At 45.3% G+C, this 17,913-nt stretch overlaps 1 protein-coding gene across 1 annotated transcript in view; it reads left to right on the top strand.

The window, feature by feature from the left end:
- EDAR (ectodysplasin A receptor) overlaps window positions 1-17,913 on the top strand; it is a 42,818-nt gene that overhangs the window by 4,027 nt on the left and 20,878 nt on the right. Inside the window, exon 4 of the mRNA XM_023552651.2 lies at window positions 7,406-7,491. Within this exon, the coding sequence (XP_023408419.2) occupies window positions 7,406-7,491 (86 nt within the window). The remainder of the gene's footprint in view (window positions 1-7,405; window positions 7,492-17,913) is intronic.

The following is a 17,913-nucleotide window of genomic DNA, read 5'->3' as shown; positions in this document are numbered from 1 at the left end:
AGTCTTTAACTCCATCTGTTGAGATTATTACATTGTGAGGCCTTCACCAAAGGAGCATCAGTGTTGGAAGCACCAGAATCGATGCATTCACACCCAATTGCACACACATTTGTTGAGGGACTGCTCTGTGCAGATACTGTGCTTAGCTCTGAATGTGGGAAACTCAATAGGACCTTGACATGAAATGGCTAGAATCATTCTCTGATAACTTACATGCTCCCTAGGACTTCATCTTGATTGATTTTTATTGGTACAGATACCTGATCTGTGAACGAAATGCAGAGCTTTCTGGGACTACCTATAGATGTGCCAAGACAAAGTAGGCACATCTTCCATGCCCACCTAGGAAAGAAAATACCCCTCTTTGAAAAACTAAACTTCCTTTGGGAGTCTCTCAGTGTGAGTATCTGGTCCAACATTCCTAACACAACAGCTCCAGTATTTATTTTTGTAAACCCTTGAATTAAGAACCTACCAGGTAGGTGCTAGTGAGCCAAAGAAAAAAGACATGGTTCCTCTCTTTTCAGGAGAGGAGAGAGACAAGAATATCAGTGACCGCAGCACAGTGTGGTAAGGTACACATGTAGTGTTCTCGAAGATGAGGAGGGACCCCCCTCACTTCCTGGTTCAGGGGGTAGAGTTGGAAGGGATCAAAGAAGACTTCTAGGTGATGCTGGAGCCAAGTCTTGGAGGACAAGTAGGAGTTAGGTTAAGAAGTAGCACGGAGAGATGCTCAATCTTAACCTCGAAGGTGTGAAAAAACCCACCCAGTGCCCTCGAGTCAATTCCTACGTGAGCAGCCTGAAATATGAATGGGTCCCAATAGCCAGAGTGAAAGGTGCATAGTTTATACGGGTGTGGAGAAGTTAGAGGTGGACAGGGGCCAGATGGAAAAGGGTTCTTGAGAATAATGCTGAAGACTTGAATCTTTAGCTTGAACTTGATTGTGGGTCAAGCTGTTGTATGACATGGTCAGACATAGATTGTGCATTTGAACAATAATAATCTTGGCAGCAGTGAGGAGAACGGGTTGGGCAGGGAAGACATTGGAGCCAGGGAACCAGGAAGGAGGTTAGCACCATCCCTGTGGGAAGTGGCAAGAACTGGAGCAAAGAAGGAGGCATTGGGAGCTGAGGGAAGAGGAAGAATTTAAGAGCTAGTCAAAAGGTAGCACTGACTGAAGTTGCAGACTGAGTGCATGTTGGCGGGGGCGGTAGAGAAAGGAGATGTCTGCATAGACAGCGACGCCATTTGCTAAGGTGTGGAATGCCGGAGGAAGAGGTGGAGGGAGGATGGAAGATAAGGAGTTCAGATTTGTATGTGTGGAATTTGAGGTGGTTGTGGGACATCCAAGGAGCCCTGGTGGTTAAGCACTCAGCTGCTAACTGAAAGGTTGGCAGCTCGAACCCACCAGCAACTTCGTGGGAGAAAGATGTGGCAGTCTGCTTCCATAAAGATTTCAGCCCTGGAAACCCTATGGGGCAGTTCTACTGTGTCCTACAGGGTTGCTATGAGTCAGAATTGACTCGACAGCAGCAGGTTTATGGATGGAACATCCAGACAAGATAAACACATAGATGGATAAACAAGCATGAAGCTCAGGGTAGAGATCCAGGCTGAGGATAAGGATGTGGAAGTCATCTAGGCATTAATGGTGATGGAAGCCACTGGTCCAGACAGGTTCACCCACTGAGGCAGCTTTGTAGAGTGGGAGGGAAAATGGAGCTCCTTGTCATATTCCTGTCTCTAGTCACCCACGGTTCAGACCCATGGATGCATCAGTACTCTGTGAAATTCAGCCACGGTTTTGTTCCAGATGACCAAAACATACAGTGACTATGTGCACTGAGTAGGCTGTTTCATTTTTATTTGGGTCCACAGAGAATTTCTAGCCAGAAAGGACAAGCCACTACCAATTGCCATAGAGTTGATTTCAACTCATGGTGACCTCATGTGTGTGAGAGAGTAGAACTGTGCTCCAGAGTTTTCAAAGGCTGATTTTTTGAAAGTAGATTGCCAAACCTTTCTTCTGAGGCACCTCTGGGTAAACTCAACCCTCCAACCTTTCAGTTAGCAGCTGAACACGTTAACCGTTTGCACCACTCAGGGACTCAGAGAAAATAAAACCTGGGCTAATTCAGCAAACCATCCTGTACCATAGGCAAGGTATCCACTTGGTCATTAGAAAGACTGATTCTGTGACAATGGAGATAATTTGCTTGGTCCTAATGTGTTTGCCAGAAAGTATCTAGTCACTAAAGTTCAGTAATGCAGTTGTGGTGAGCTCCATGCCTCTAGAAGGATCCAAACAAAAATGGATGACCCTGTAAGTGCTTTGAAAAGGTTCTTTCCAGCTCTGAAATACTGAGAAACTCCCTTTCCCTCTGTGAGAACAGCAACCTGCTCACTCGACACTTTATCTTCACCACCTGGGCCAGTCAACCCAAGGACCACACCATCCAATAACTTCATGAAAGATACTGTGCAGGGAGATGCATCTCAACATTGCATCTCAGTGCACCCTCACACTGCTCCACTGATGTGAAAACCATAGAGTCACTTTTCAGTTTGACCGAAGGTGTCAAGGATTTCATTTTATTTGGATTCACAATCAACGCCCATGGAAGCAGCAGTCAAGAAATCAAGCAACGTTGTTGCATTGGGCAAATCTACTGCAAAAGACCTTTTTTTTTAAGTGTTAGAAAGCAAAGATGTCACTTTGAGGACTAAGGTGCACTTGACCCAAGCCATGGTATTTTCAATTGCCTCTCATGTGTGCAAAAGATAGACAATGAATAAGGAAGCCAAAGAAGAATTGATGCCTTTGAATTATGGTGTTGGTGAAGAATACTGAATATACCATGGACTGCCAGAAGAATAAACAAATCTATCTTGGAACAAGTACAGCCAGAATGCTCCTTAGAAACAAGGTTAGCTAGACTTTGGACATGTTATCAGGAGGGACCAATCCCTGGAGAAGGACATCATGCTTGGTAAAGTAGAGGGTCAGTGAAAGAGAGGAGGGCCTTCAAGGAGATGGACTGACACAGTGGCTGCAACAATGGGCTCAAACATAGCAAGGATTCTGAGGATGGCACAGGACTGAGCAGTGTTTTGTTTTGTTGTACATGGGGCCTCTATGAGTTGGAACTGACTCTAAGACAACTAATAACAACAACAAGCCCAAGGCTACCAAAATAGAAGGTACCTTCTTTACCTCCTGTTCCCCAGCCTCCGCTCATTGGCTAATGCCCTCTCTCTAGGGAACTTTCTGTCAGTGCTCTATCAGCGTAGGACTCTGAATGCCTCCAGCTTCCTATTATATTCTCTAGGTTTGGAGAACAAAATGACTCTCTCATCCTATGTCACAGGGCAGGGTTACAAGGAATTTTGGCAAGTTGGCATTTTTACCTCAATGAAAGGGTGTTTTCATTCCTGAATTCATGCGGTTATCTGGCTGCGGATGCAGACTACCTTGTATTTGTCTTTGTAACGCCACAAGTTTGGTTTCTTTGGCCCTCTCTCCACCCTTGTGGTTTGGCAGGAACTCTTTCCTTATTCTTTCAGGCTGCGCTGTGTATCAGTATGTGGCCGAGATACCTCGCTGAACAATGAGCAGCAGTACGTGGGGGCTTTCCTGTTGAGAAAGGTCTGTGTGGGAGGACTAGGGAACAAAAGCATGAGAAGAGGAAGAGCAAGGAGGCTTGATTTCATAACCTCCTCCAGGGCATCATCTTACCCACTGGAGAAGCTTCTGCTGGCTGGGTGCCATGCCATGCCCACTCCCTTCAAATAAGAGGCTCTAGGAAGGCTAGGGGAGAGAAGAACAACAGTGGTTGGTTTTACCTGTCAACATTTTAGAGGGAAAAGTGAGCATCTGATGATCCGTTGGGGCCAATTACAAGCACATTTTCAACAGGTTTAGTGTAGGACCCCAGAGAAAAGAAAAACTTTGGGAAAGATCTATACCTATTGACTTGGAGGAAGTCAATTCCTAACTAGAAGATTCTGAAAACCACATTTAAAAGTGAATTTTGTCTTGAACTATACACTTTAATCAACCCATGAAGAACAAAAAAAAAAAAAACCTAAAGAACTAGAGAAAGTCAAAATATGGATCAGAGAGTAGGAAATTAGACCTTTACAGAAAGATGAGGGATCTTAAACTCCTTAGTGGCGCCACAGGGGGCCCTATATGAGCAACCGGCATCAAGTGGATGAAAATCTGTCCTATGAAAGAAGATAAGCAATTATTCTCCCTCCCTGTCTAGCCCAGGATGAGAGGTATGGATATAAGCTATACCATGAAGAGTTTAGGTTAGTCCTAAAGAGAAAAACTTAACAATACAGGCTAAGAAATGGCACGTTCTCTTTATTGGAGGTACTTATCACTCATGCTGAGTCAAACAGTAAAATTAGGTAACAGCTTCCTGGAGTGAGTATATTTTTAAAAATTGATAGCCTTTCAATTTTGTTTCTTTGCTAAGTTCTTTAGAACATTACATCACTTGGTCCAAGCACCCCGTCTTCGTAGGAGGGTTCAGCCACTAGCTTATTCAGATTTGCGGGACTTTAAAAAATGCACTCTCTGGATGAATGCAGTCTGATACCTTTGTGTGAAGAAAAGGCAGGAAACACACCCCAAGAGAGAACCAAGGCCCCTCTGGGCTCCCTCACCAGGTGCCTGTGTAGACTGCAGAAAATACAGTAGCCCTGGGGACCAGCCAGACATCAAGTACGCTGGTAGGAGCTCTGTTCTAAAGCCAAAACACTTTGCACCTGCCACCAGTGTGGCTTTTGATGTTCATCCAAGACAGTGCTGCCTTGACATGGCCAACTCAGGGCAAGGAAGCAGGATGGTCATGACTGTGGCTCTGCTTTTAAAGGAAGGAAAGATGTACAAAATGCCCCTCAGGGATTCTCAACGTCCACATCGTAGACTTCTGTGGAGAAGACCTTGGTGTCATTCTTGCATTTATCCAACCAATACTGACTAAGAACCTTCCTTCCTCAGTACTGTTGGTGTTGTTTTTGTTGGTTGCCTTCAAGTTGATTGTGACTCTTGGCAGCCCATGTGTGCACACTACATGTAGTCCCAGCTTACGACATATTCAAGTTACGATGAACCGCTCTTATGACTATACTTTTTTTTTATTTTTTACATCTCATCATTAGTAATGTGTACTACATACAATGTCGCAGCGTGTAATTTGCTAATGTTGTCATTATCTGTAAGTTTCAATGTAACGTTTCCAACCCTCAAAGACAAATAAAGATCAGATTTATAAAGATACCAATAATAATGAAAACCAAAAGAAAAGAGGTATCCGACTTATGTCAGAGCTGACTTACGACGTTGGAACAGAACTTTGTCATAAATCTGGGACTGCCTGTAGACCTGCCCCATAGGGTTTCCTAGGCCATGACCTTTTGGAAACAGATTGCCAGTACTGTCTTCTGAGGCACCTCTGGGTGGGTTTCAACCCCTAACTTTTTGACTAGTAGTCAAGCACTTAACCATTTGCACTACCCAGGGACTCCTTCCTCAGTACTAGGTACTAGAAACATAACTATGAACAAGTCTTGCCCTCGAGGACCTCACAGTGGAGGGGGGAACAGAAAATTACAATACGGCAGGAGAGAGAATCCAATGGAGGTGAAAGTAAAGAGGAAGAATAACTCATATCTGAAACGCATCCTGGAAGTGGTGACATTTGATCTGGGCATAAAAAGCTGGGAGTGGGGACTGGCACTGACTGACCTGGCTGCCAGGCTCACCCTCCCTTAGGCCCACTCACATATGAGCCCCTGCTGGGAGAGCTGATCTACCATTTACCCTAGTATTGCTTCCTCTTCCACAGGCAAAGAAATGGCTTATGGATGGTGGCAGAAAACTATGTTTGAGAGAGGCTATTTCTACAAGGCTTAACTGTAAAACTAGCTATTGTGGCTTCTCTGAGGGGTGTTTTGAGATTGGTTAATTAATGTTTACAAGATACACTGGGATCTGAGGACAAGAGGCTTTGAAGAAGGGCAGGCGATTATTATCATAATGTTGCTGGTAATGGTCCAAACTCCTGAAGGCTGAAGTCCAAAGACTCTCCCCCCACATACCCTCCATGAGCACTGCTGCTCCTCTGAGCTGCTGGTTACCAGTGTGATGAGCAGAGTACCTGGGTTGTACACGACCAATAAAAAAGAGATTAAAAAAACAACCACCAAAAAAAATCCAATAGTAGAGAGGAATTTTTTCATTTCTTGAATTGTAATAAACGGAAAATGTTGGCACCAACTCACTTTATTTAATCGACTTCTCACTATGTGATACATGGCCTCCATGACCATTGCTGAATGTTTGTTTATGGAAAGCTGACATATGCCAAGATAAGCACCAAAGCCTGCAGTTAGAAAGGAGCCAGGTTGTGAAACCAGGAGAGAGGACAGTGATGTCAGCAGGGCCTGCCGTGTTACAGGTGGGTCATGGTGGGCTGCAGAGAACGCAGACCCAAAGTGGTAAGGCTCTCTGGGAAGTGCGTTCTGAGAGGCAGGACTTAAGCCCTTGGGCTGGTCTTTTGACATCAGGAAACTTGAAAGAGCACAGAGCGTCATTCTGGGGTAAAGGATTTCCATTTTTTTTCACTGTGCAGAATGTGCCCCTTTCTTTAAGAGTATAATCCCCAGTCTGAACTCTTGCAATTATCTAGGTGTCTCCGGTCAAGTACTTCCTGAGGAGGAAGCAAACAGAATTGAATCCTGACTCTATTGCATTTCAGGCTGTCTTTAAAGCCATCTCCACTGACCTCTCTGGACACTGCAGCTGTCTGTCTACAGCAGCCCCAGTCCAGGCACTTTCGTTCAGCAAACGTGTATGGAGGTTCCGAACATTCCAGAGGCTCATAGACACTTCCCCAATAATCCCAGCACACTACAGCCTCCGAGAAGGGGCTCTTGCTGAGGGAGCCCTCTTCCTCCAAGGGAGTACGGTTCCCTGATGGGCAAGATACCCAGAGAACTAAACAGGGCCTGCACACAGTGGACACTCCCATGTTTCTGGTGGATGATGTCAATGAAGATGACCATGATATGAACACGCTAAACAAATCCACCAGTGAAAGGACCCAAAAGGTGGAGGAGATTAACAGAAAGGCCCAAACTGGCCTAATACTAGAAAAAGAATATTCCATTTCAAGACATGCTGAGAGCCTCCATGGAAACTCCGTGGTCCAAATACGCTACTGGCTTGGCAGGGCTCCCGGTTCCCACAGTGCCTGTTTCATGCCTGACTAAATGCTTCAATTGTGGAGCATGCCAAATGGTCAGGATATCATCTTGGTCAGTAAATAGGGCCTGTTCAGTTGCCCAACTCACTTGTGCTCTGTTTTGTCTTGTCTTGCCCTCCCTGTAGCTACTACATGTTGGAAAATAGACCCAGGAACATCTACGGCTTGGTCTGCTACTCCTGCCTCCTGGCCCCTCCCAACACCAAGGAATGTGAGTCTCTAAGCCCTTTCATCTGAGCAGTAGTTGTTGATTATTGGTATCTTTCAGTAAGAGTGTTGTAGAATGAAGCCATTCCTAGTACCTGAACAAGATGAATTACACTGAAGGCAAATATCGTCCTGTTCCATAGTCAAAAATGGCCCATCAATCAGACAGCAGATCTATGAAGGAAGACTTGCTATCATTGAACTGTGGCTCAGTGAACAAGTCACTTAACTTCTATGAGTCTCATTTTTCTCGTCTGTAATAAGGGTATACTAAGATGAGACCTAGCCATCTCATGGGATTATTGGAAAAACCAATGAGACCACAGATGCAAAGGTATTTTGCAAAGAGCCACAAAGTGCCAAACAATTTAAGTTTTCCTACACATTTTTTTTAAATCAAATGAGGCCAAGGGAAATATATGAAGAGTGATCACAATTAACAGATTCCACAGACCACGTGTAAAAAAAAAAAAAAATCAGTCTCACAAGCTTACAGATCCTACCTTGCGATGTTTCTTTCCTGTTTTCATTATGGTTTGGTTTTCATTGGCATTTATATAAGAGGTAGGACCAGGTGCCTCTGCATCAGAAAATGTACCAAGTGGCCTCTTGGATTTGTGGCCTGGAGAGATACTAAGGGAGGTAGGCTAGATGGAAGCTGGGAGGAAACTGGGTATCCCAGGGGACCTATAAGACCCCTAAACCAAAAAAAACAAACCCATTGCTGTGGAGTCCATTCCAACTCATAGTGACCCTATATAGCGTTTTCAAGGCTATAACCTCTAAGGAAGCAGACTGCCACGTCTTTCTCCCGCTGAGCAACGGGTGGGTTTAAACTGCCAACGATTTGGTTAGCAGCTGAGCGCTTAACCACTGCAGCACCAGGACTCCGTCTTAAGGCCCCTACCAAAACAAAACCAAACCTGTTGCTGTCGAGCCAATTCCCTGTCGGATACAGTAGAACTGCCCCCATAGGGCTTCCAAGGAACAGCTGGTGGGTTTGAACTGCTGACCTTTTGGTTAGCAGCTCTTACCAACTGTGCCACCAGGGTTTCCCAAAAGCCCCTGCCCACCCCTATGTTCTTACAAAAAATCTGGAGAGTAGAAAAGGGCTTGCATCCGAAGAGCAGCTGAGAAAGGTAGGCAAGCTGAAGAGGAGAGCAGCTTCCCCCCACTGTGCAGTAGGGCAGGGGTGCCCTGGAGGGAGAGCCAGTCCCTCCTTTCCAAATTGCTTAAGTGGATGATTCTGGTAATAATGGATTTGCATGCCTTTAAAGCCAAGCTTTCCTACCCTGCCGCCATATGTTAATTAATTCACAAATTAGAGGAGGCCCAAGGGCTCCAGGCTGACTGCCAGAATGACCTGCGGTGAAGTCGCTGCCATTACTAATGTGTCTTCTGTTGGGGAATTTAAACCAATTCAGTAAGGATCACTCAGGGACAGACTCCTAATATGTGAAGATGTCAAATGCTCACCACCTATTTAGAAATGGCGCTTTGCCTGTGAAACCTGGAAAACAAGTAACTGTTCCCTAGGTGGTTAAGAGCTAAAAAGTCATCCTGTCTATAGCTACTGGGTTTGAATTTCAGACCTGCTTGAGTCTTTGAGGAGCCCTGGTGACAAAGTGGTTAAGAGCTTGGCTGCTAACCGAAAGGTCAGCAGTTCAAATCCACCAGCTCCTCCTTAGAAACCCTATGGGAGGCAGTTCGACTCTGTCCTGTAGTTGGAATCAACTCAAAGGCAGTGGGTCTAGGGTTTTTTTGTCCTCCAGTTAGTCTGTTTTGTGTGAATTCCTCTCGCACACACTCTGGTTCCACAGTGGTTTTCTGTCACTACCTGGTGGCTCTTCTAATATCTGGCCAGCCTGGAGAGCTCTAAGGCAAAGGAGGAGACATTTTCTCTGGTCCATCAGTGAGGTCACCTACGGAGAGAAAGCAAATTCCCCTGAGTCCTGGAGTCTTAGAAATGAGTGCACACACCTCAACTCACCTCTAGCTCTTAATTGCTTAATTGGAAACCAGCTTGCAGTAAGAAGGCAGAACACAGGCCTGAAGGACGCCCTCAAAGGAACCTGGAGTCAAAAGACCTCCAGTCATGGCTGTGCTACCAATTAGCTGTGTGGCCTTGGGCAAGTCACCAGGCCTCTGTCCATCGGGGAAATAGGCAGATATAACCAGCTGGGCCTTGTGGTGTGGCATGGTGGATGGAGCCCTGCCTGAGGTCCTTGGGTGACTGGACTCTTTAAGTGTGGCCCTGAAACAGGAAGTTACATCCCCCACGTTTGGAGTCTGAGCTTTCCCTCTGCACTGGTCCTCATTCCAAAGATCTTTTTTACCCTGCACCAGTTCAGCAGTCAGCAGATATGTCAGAGCCAGAAAGGCTGATTATGACCGTGGCCTTCATGTAATCACTGAGACCCAAACTCACAGCACTACCATCAGCAGCCCCTACCCAAGAAAGCCATGAACTTGGCAGAAACCTCATTTCATCAGGACCACGAACGTCCCCAGTCACCTGCCCAGGCCTCTTCCTGAGCCCATGGCCAGTGGCTCAGCACTCCTTTTTCTCCAACCTAAGAAGCTCACTCTGGTTGGGTTTGGTTTTTATTTACCTGGGCCCTTGCCGAGCTTAATACTCAGAGACAATGAAGTGTTGTTTTTAATAGCCACGAAGTTGGCTCCAATTCAGAGCGACCTCATGTACAACAGAAAGAAACGTTGCCCTTCCCCATCCCCACGATAGTTGGTGTGCTGGAGTCCATCGTGGCAGGCACTGTGCATTTTGGGTGCCTTCCAACCTAGGGTGCTCATCTCCCAGCACTATATCTGACAGTATTCTGTTGTGACCCACAGGGTTGTCACTGGCTGGCTTTTGGAAGCAGATCACCAGGCCTTTCTTCCTAGTCTGCCTTAGTCTGGAAGCTCCATTGAAACCTGTCCACCATAGTTGACCTACTGATATTTGAAATAGTGGTGGCATAGCTTCTATCGTCATAGCAACACATAAGTCATCACAGTACAACAGACAGATGGGTGGTGGAGTCAATGAATAGTGAATATAAAAACCCACACAGACAACTTGCCAAGAACTCCAGGGAAAGAGTGTGGCACAAAAGCACGTATTTCAGAGCTGGCGCCAGCCAAAAGGGAAGACTTTCTTCCAAAAGGGAACCTCCCTGCCTCAATTTAAAAACAAACAGTTGCTGTCAAGTCAGTTCTGACTCATGGCAACCTCATGTGTGTCACAGTAAAACCGTGTTCCATAGGGTTTTCAATGGCTGATTTTTTGGAATTAGATTGCCAGGCTTTTCTTCCGAGGCACCTCAGGGTGGACTCTAACCTTTAACCCTTTGGTTAGCAGCAAAGTTCATTAAGTGTTTGCACAGCGCAAGGACTCCTGCCTGAACGTAAACCCCTATTTTAACTGAGACAAGTTATTTCACCTCCCAAGCCTCAGTTTCCCCACCTGCAAAATGGAGACATCAGTGGTGTCTACCTCACAGGCCACTGTAAGAATTAAACACCTTAACACCCACAGTTCTCAGAACAGAGTCTAGTACATAGCATATTCTCCATGCATGTTAGCCAATATGATGGAGCCCATCCAACCGACCCTCAGGAAAAACGTTTTAAGATGAAATAATTCTGGTTTTGGGGACTGCCAGATACTTTGAGGGAAACCGAAACAGGACACCCATCCAGTTGAGGTACAATCCTTTCTGCCTTTGAAAGAGCTCAACATTCATGTCAGGCCAGCTTTTCATCTTTAAATAAAATATATGTACGGTGGAATTTAGTTCTGCACCTGGTACTTAGTAAATATAAAGTACTATGCAAGCCATGCTTTTTCCCTCTGTTTCTGTTTTCTCTATCGTAAATTTACAAAAATCATATCTGAATGGAGCCCTGGTGGCCCAGTAGTTAAGAGTTCTGCTGCTAACCAAAAGGTCGGCAGTTCGGATCCACCAGGCACTCCTTGGAAACTGTATGGGGCAGTTCCACTCTGTCCTGTAGGGTAGCCATGAGTCAGAATTGACTCGACGGCAATGGGTTTGGGTTTTTTTGGTTTTGTTTGTTTGCTTTTGGTATACCAGTAGAGCTAACACGTGTACAAATTACTTTGAAAACTGAAAAGCACTAAGCAAGTTTAAGGAAGCCTGGTGCTGCAACAGTTAAGCTCTCAGCTGCTAACCAAAAGGTCATAGGTTTGAACCCGTCAGCCGCTCGTCGGGAGGAAAGACTTGGTGATCTGCTCCTGTAAAGATTACAACCTAAGAAACCCTCTGGGGCAGTTCTCTGTTAGATGGGGTCACCACGAGTCAAAAATCCACTCGATGGCAGCCAACAAGACAACAAGCAAGTTCAAATTAGGACTCTTCTCTAAGCCACAGAGTGTGGTAGAGGTAGCACGCATGGACCTAGCCCCTCAGGGGCAATCTGGGCTGAGGCTACAAGCTCTACCCAAACGCTTGAGAATGCTGGAGGGTATTCAAGGGCTTTGAAATGAAAGCCGCCCCACCCTCTACCTCTCCTGTTTGTGGATCCCCATCACAGAGATGCAGTAAGCTTTCATTTCCTAAGATTAGGGGGAAAAAAAAAAACAGAAAATAACAAATGTTGGCGAGGATGTGGGGAAATTGAAACCATTACTCATTGCTCGTGGGACTGCAAAATGGTACAGCCATTGTAGAGAACAGTGTGGCAGCTCCTCAAAAAACTGAAAGTAGAACTACCATTTGACCCAGCAATTCCACTCCAAAAGACTTGAAAGCAGAGGCCCGGAGACTCGTACACCATAGCTCTTTGCAGTACTATTTATCATAGCCCAAAGGTGGAAACAACCTAATTGCCCGCCAGCGGATGAATGGATAAACAAAATGTGGTTCATACATACAATGGAATACTATTCAGCCAGTAGGAGAAATGAAGTCTTGATACATAGTACAGTGTGGATGGAGCTGAAAGACATTACCCTGAGTGAAATAAGTCAGTCACAAAAGGACAAATATTGTATGATCTCACCTATATAAAAGGATAAGAAAAGGCAAATGTTTAGGGATCAAGTTTATTAGCAGTTACCAGGGACACGAGGGAGGGGAAAAAGAGGTTTAACAGCGATGGAAATATTTCATTGATTAAAGGTAGGATTGCACAGCTGATTATCGTAATGGCTGTCAATAAGTTGTACACCCGCAAAAAGTTGAATTGGCAAAAGTTGTGTGACGGATATATTTACAATAAAGACAAAAAAGAAAGAGTAGCTGCGGAGGCTGCTTATGTACAACCAAAAACCTCACAGAATTTGATTTCTTGGTTTGGAAGTTTAGGATCATCTTTTCACAGCCTAATAACATGTTTAGGGCTTCTGTTCTATCTCCCAGATCAGTGTGTAGTGCCTAGGGTCTTAAAAAGCTTGCAGGCAGGCCCCCGGACACTGCTATAGCTCAGTAACGAAGTCACTCCTGAGGTCCACCTTTCAGCCAAAGATTAGACAGGCCCATAAAACAAAACAAGACTAAATGGGCACACCAGCCCAGGGGCAAGGATGAGAAGACAGGAGGGGGAAGGAAAGCTGGTAATGGGGAATCCAGGGTCAAGAAGGGGAGAGTGTTGACATGTCATGGGCTTGGCAACCAATGTCACAAAACAATATGTATATTGTTTAATGAGAAACTAGTTTGCTCTGTAAACCTTTACCTAAAAGTACAATAAAAAAAAATTTTTTTTAAAGCTTGAGAGCAGCCATCCAAGGCACAAGAATTGGTCTCTATTTGCCTGGAACAACAGAAGAAGGAGAGCCAGGAATAGGAGAAAAATATGGAATTACCTCCGTGAACAACAAATGCCTCCTTTGCCAGGAGAACAGAACTGAATGGTGCCCAGCTATCATTACTGAACATTTTGATCAAAGATTCCATTAAAAAATCTTGATCAAAAGGGGGGGGGGGGAATGAAGAAAAGAATTTCAAATTCTCATAGACTCCAGACTTTCCAGAGCCATGAAGGCTAGATGAACCCCTGAAACTATTGCCCTGAGATAATCTTTAAATCTTAAACCAAAAATATCCCCTAAAGTCTTTTTAAAACCAAGCAACAGTTTATCTTAACTAGTAAAGAATATCTGCTTGAGCATTACCCTCCTTTAAGAATATCTGTATGAAATCAAATTGACAACAGCAAATCAATGTCACTAAATGGTACATGTAGAAAATGTTGAATGGTTTATGCTTTGCTGTGCATATTCTCAACAAAATTAATTTATATATATATATAATTTATATATAAAGAATACCTCCCTCAAAGAGTGGTCAGGAGGGATAAATGAACTAAAGTAAGTAAGGCGCTTGGTTAGCACAGTACCTTGGTTAGCACAGTACCTCGGTTAGCACAGTACCTCGGTTAGCACAGTACCTCAGTTAGCACAGTACCTTGGTTAGCACAGTACCTGGCACTGAGTAAGTACTCAGTGGACATTCGTTTTTATTATCATTCGGCAGTAACTAAGACCCCTCAGTGAAGTCCAAGATGGACTCACCTTTTGGAGCATTCCATTCTGTTATGAAGAGTGCCCAGCGAGTTTTCACCCATACAGTGACATAACTCAGATGTGAATGCCCTTGGGGCTCCCAAACATCAGCTCCCAGCTGTTTCCAATGCAGTGCTTCTCAAACTTCAATGTGCACACACAGCACCAGGAGATCTGTGAAGAAACGGATTCTGATTCAGTAGTTCTGGGATGGGACCAAAGACTGCATTTCTAACAAGCTTCCAGGTGATGCTGACGCAGCTGCTCCAGGGACTACACTTTGAATAGCCTGGCTGTAATGAAATCTCCCCATTGCTCCAGGATCAGCCACTAGGGGGTGCTCAGCTAATGCAAGAGCATTGTCATTGTGTGCCATGGAGTCAATTTCAACTCATACAGACCCTATAGGATAGAGTAGAGCTGCCCCCATAGTGTTTCCAAGGCTGTATGTAATCTTTACAGAAACAGATGACCAGGTCTTCTCTACCAAGGAGTGGCTGGTGGGTTCGAACCAACGACCTTTTGGTTAGCAGCCAAGCACTTAACCATTGTGCCACCCTTATCGACAACTGTAGAAATAACAAATAAACAAACCATCCTTTAGAATCCAAACTATTTACCCCAGTCTCCAGAATCCAAGCCAGTCTTTAATACATACTGGCTATATTTATAAATTGTATGGATTAACAAAACTCAAAGGCCTCATTATATCCTATCATTGCATTGAATCAAGGTACAACCACATTAACTCATAAGTTTAACAGTTTACGGTATCATCCATCCTTTCGAAGGTAGACGCTGTGAAGCCCTGCTACGCTTCCCCCGTCCCAGCGGCTCGTTCCCAAGTCAGTGCTGCCTTGAACTCAGCAGGGAGCTGAGCAAAACCAGACCTAGCTTTCTTTCATTTTAACAGAAAGCTTGGGTAGAGATTCCTACGGATTTCCTGAGACTACGCCTTTTACAGATCTTTCCTTTCCCCTGTTATAAAATATCTCTTCCTTAGTTATTAAAAGCTGGTGTCCAAGAGGAAGAATTATGGAAGGTAAAACAGACATTATGTGATCGGTAGTTGACCATCCAGCAGAAACCAATACTGAAAACACGTCCGCTGACCTATCTGTCTTCCTCTCCCAGGGCTGCTGTAACAAGATACCAAAAAAAAGGCAGCTTTAAAGAACAGTAATTTATTTTCCCACAGGTCTGGAGGCTCAAAATACAGATTTGGGGTGTCATCATGTTGATTCCTTCTGAGGGCTCGGAGGGAGAAGCTGCTCCCTGCCTCTCTCCTGGTTTTGGGGCTCCCGACAGTTCTTGGCATCCTTCTGCTCATAGACCTGGCTTCACACAGCATTTTCTCCCTGCACGTGCTACTGTTTCCAAGCCTGTTCTCCTCTTTATAAGGCTTCATTTGTTCTACTCAATACTCATTTAGCTTAACCGATAAGCAAAGAAAAACTACTTCCAAGCAAGGTCACGTTCACAGGTACATGGTTGTGTGTGGTCAAGTCAATTCCGTCTCATAGAGATCCTACAGGGCAGAGTAGAACTGCTCCCATAGAGTTTCCTAGGCGGTAATCTTTATGGGTGCAGATTGCCAGGCCTTTTCTTCCACAGAGCAGCTGGTAGGTTCAAATCACTGGCTTTTTGGTTAGCAGCTGAGTGCTTAATCATTGTACCACTAGGGCTCTTTGTACAGGAGTGAGGACTTCAGTATATCTTCTCTGGGGATAAGGTCAATCCATAACACTACCCATTCCAAAGAGACCAAATAAACTGGAAAATACAGGTCACATAATACGAGAGAGAAACCTCCCAGACACCAAATACTTGTATTGTGCTAAATTCATCCTCACTAGACCAGAGCAGAACCTGGACCAGGAAAACCCACGGTCCAGGGTCTGGCAGGGGTCCAGGTGGGTGCTGGGAGGCTGTCTTATAGAAACTCATTGACACAGGGCTTAGGTTTAGGTTTGAATTCCTTGTTTAGAATCGCTGCATCCAGGCCCCAGCCTGGGTGCTTTGGCAACATTACCTATGATCCTACTAATTGCTCTGCAAAGGAGACTTATCCTCACGTTCAAGATTAAGAAATAGGCTATTAGGGGTTAAATCATTTGTCTGTTGTCCCATAGGTGGTGAAAGACAGAACTGGTAGTGGCGGTTGTTAGTCGCTGTTAATTCCGACTCATGGTGACCCCACATGTGCAGAGTAGAACTGCTCCATAGGATTTTCAAGGCTGTGACCTTTTGGATCCGAATCACCACGCCTGTCTTCCAAGACACCTCTGGGTGGGTTCGAACCACCAACCTTTCAGCTAGCAGTCAAGTTCTTAACTGTTTCACCACCCAGGAAGTGCAGTGGTAGTGATAGGAGGGGAAGTCAGAATCGACTCAATGACAGCCAATAACAGCAACAATGAAGAGGCAGAAGCCCATCCCCTCACCCTTATATTATGCTGCCTGCTGCTCAAGACTTCGTTAGACATCCCATTTATTCGACATGATATTGATGTTTCAATAAAATTAAAGTATGTAGTGTTACAATTCTGGGATATATTTTTCAACTATTTAGAGGTGATGGGGAGCAGATGTTTGTTTTCTCTAGGAATTTTCACAATCCCATAAAAATGGCAAAAACTTTCAGGCTTCGTTACCAGACCCCTGGCAGAACTGGCTTGGGGTTCACTCCCCACTGCAGGTGCCTCCCTTGGCTCGCTCTTCAAAACCACCTCCAATGCCCAAAGTTGGTTCTTGTGGACAAGATCTACCCAGTTGTTTTCACTAAGAATAGCGGTGTCAAATGTGTGATAATGCTAGTAATGGCAACAGTAACAAGAGACAAAATACCTGCATGGATGGGGCCAACCTGACACCTTGTAGAGGGATCAACATTGCAATGAAGGAACTAGGAGGCAAGAAAGGGCAGAGCGTGAGGGTCAGGGGACCCTCCTGCTGTTTGTTCCTCCTTGGGGGCTCTACCTTCCTCTTGTCTCTATCACATCCTCACCATCACTCTAGAAGACAAAAAACAGACGGAAACGAATTGTGGACAAGACAGACCAAATAAGCTATATGTTGTTTTTGCAATTTTATGACCGCTGAGCATACTCCTTTTACCTACTCGTAATGGCGCTATGGCTCTTTTGAAAATTCCAGCCCACAGTTGCATTGGTTTGCAAAAGGCCACTGCGACATTATTTGTCTGTCTCACCTTCTCTCTTCACCCTGTCTGCTGAAAAGATAACTCCTTGTTGTGAGCTCTGGGGAAGAGGGGCCCATGGTGAGGAAATGGCTTGCTGCCCTTTGCTTGGTGGCCTATGGGGGTATCTAAAAAAAAAGTATAGTTGACTGAATCTGCTGTTGGGTGGCCTTGGGAAGCCTCTCACCTCCCTCCCTGCAGGGTTTCTCTAGGGTCCTCTGGGGCCACCACCTGGCAGCAGTGGGGATGAGAACAATCAGGGCCTTCAAGGTGCACGTTGGGGGCTGGTTGTGTGGGTGGAGCCAGGACAACAGAAGCAGACACAGGTGTTTCACTCAAGTCCTGACATTCAGAGGCTGCGCTTTGAAGAAATGGTGAGAGATCCCAGCCTGTTCCCTGCCCGTCGGCCCCTCCCACCCTCCCCTCTCACTCAGATCCGCTCAGAACAGAACATTTCTCTGTTCAGCTCAGGGATCAGTGAACAACCAGGAACCTGCAGCCCAGGGCACAGTCCAGGGCTGTTCAGTTGACGCTAGCTGGAGTTTTGAGAAAAAAAAATTCTCATGAACTGGGGTAGAAACAAGCCCCAGCTTGTTACCCACCCTGGGGACAGGCAGGGCTGTACATCCTCAGTGCCTGCTGGGTCCGGTGAGAGGCGCCATTGTTGACTTGTAGTAGCCTGCATGAATTGTTTGGCGACA

This window comes from Loxodonta africana, chromosome 15, assembly GCF_030014295.1.
Source record: "Loxodonta africana isolate mLoxAfr1 chromosome 15, mLoxAfr1.hap2, whole genome shotgun sequence".
In the NCBI taxonomy this organism is placed as follows: domain Eukaryota; kingdom Metazoa; phylum Chordata; class Mammalia; order Proboscidea; family Elephantidae; genus Loxodonta; species Loxodonta africana.
The sequence above is the reverse complement of the archived record's forward strand: the minus strand, read 5'-3'. Positions and strand labels throughout refer to the sequence as shown.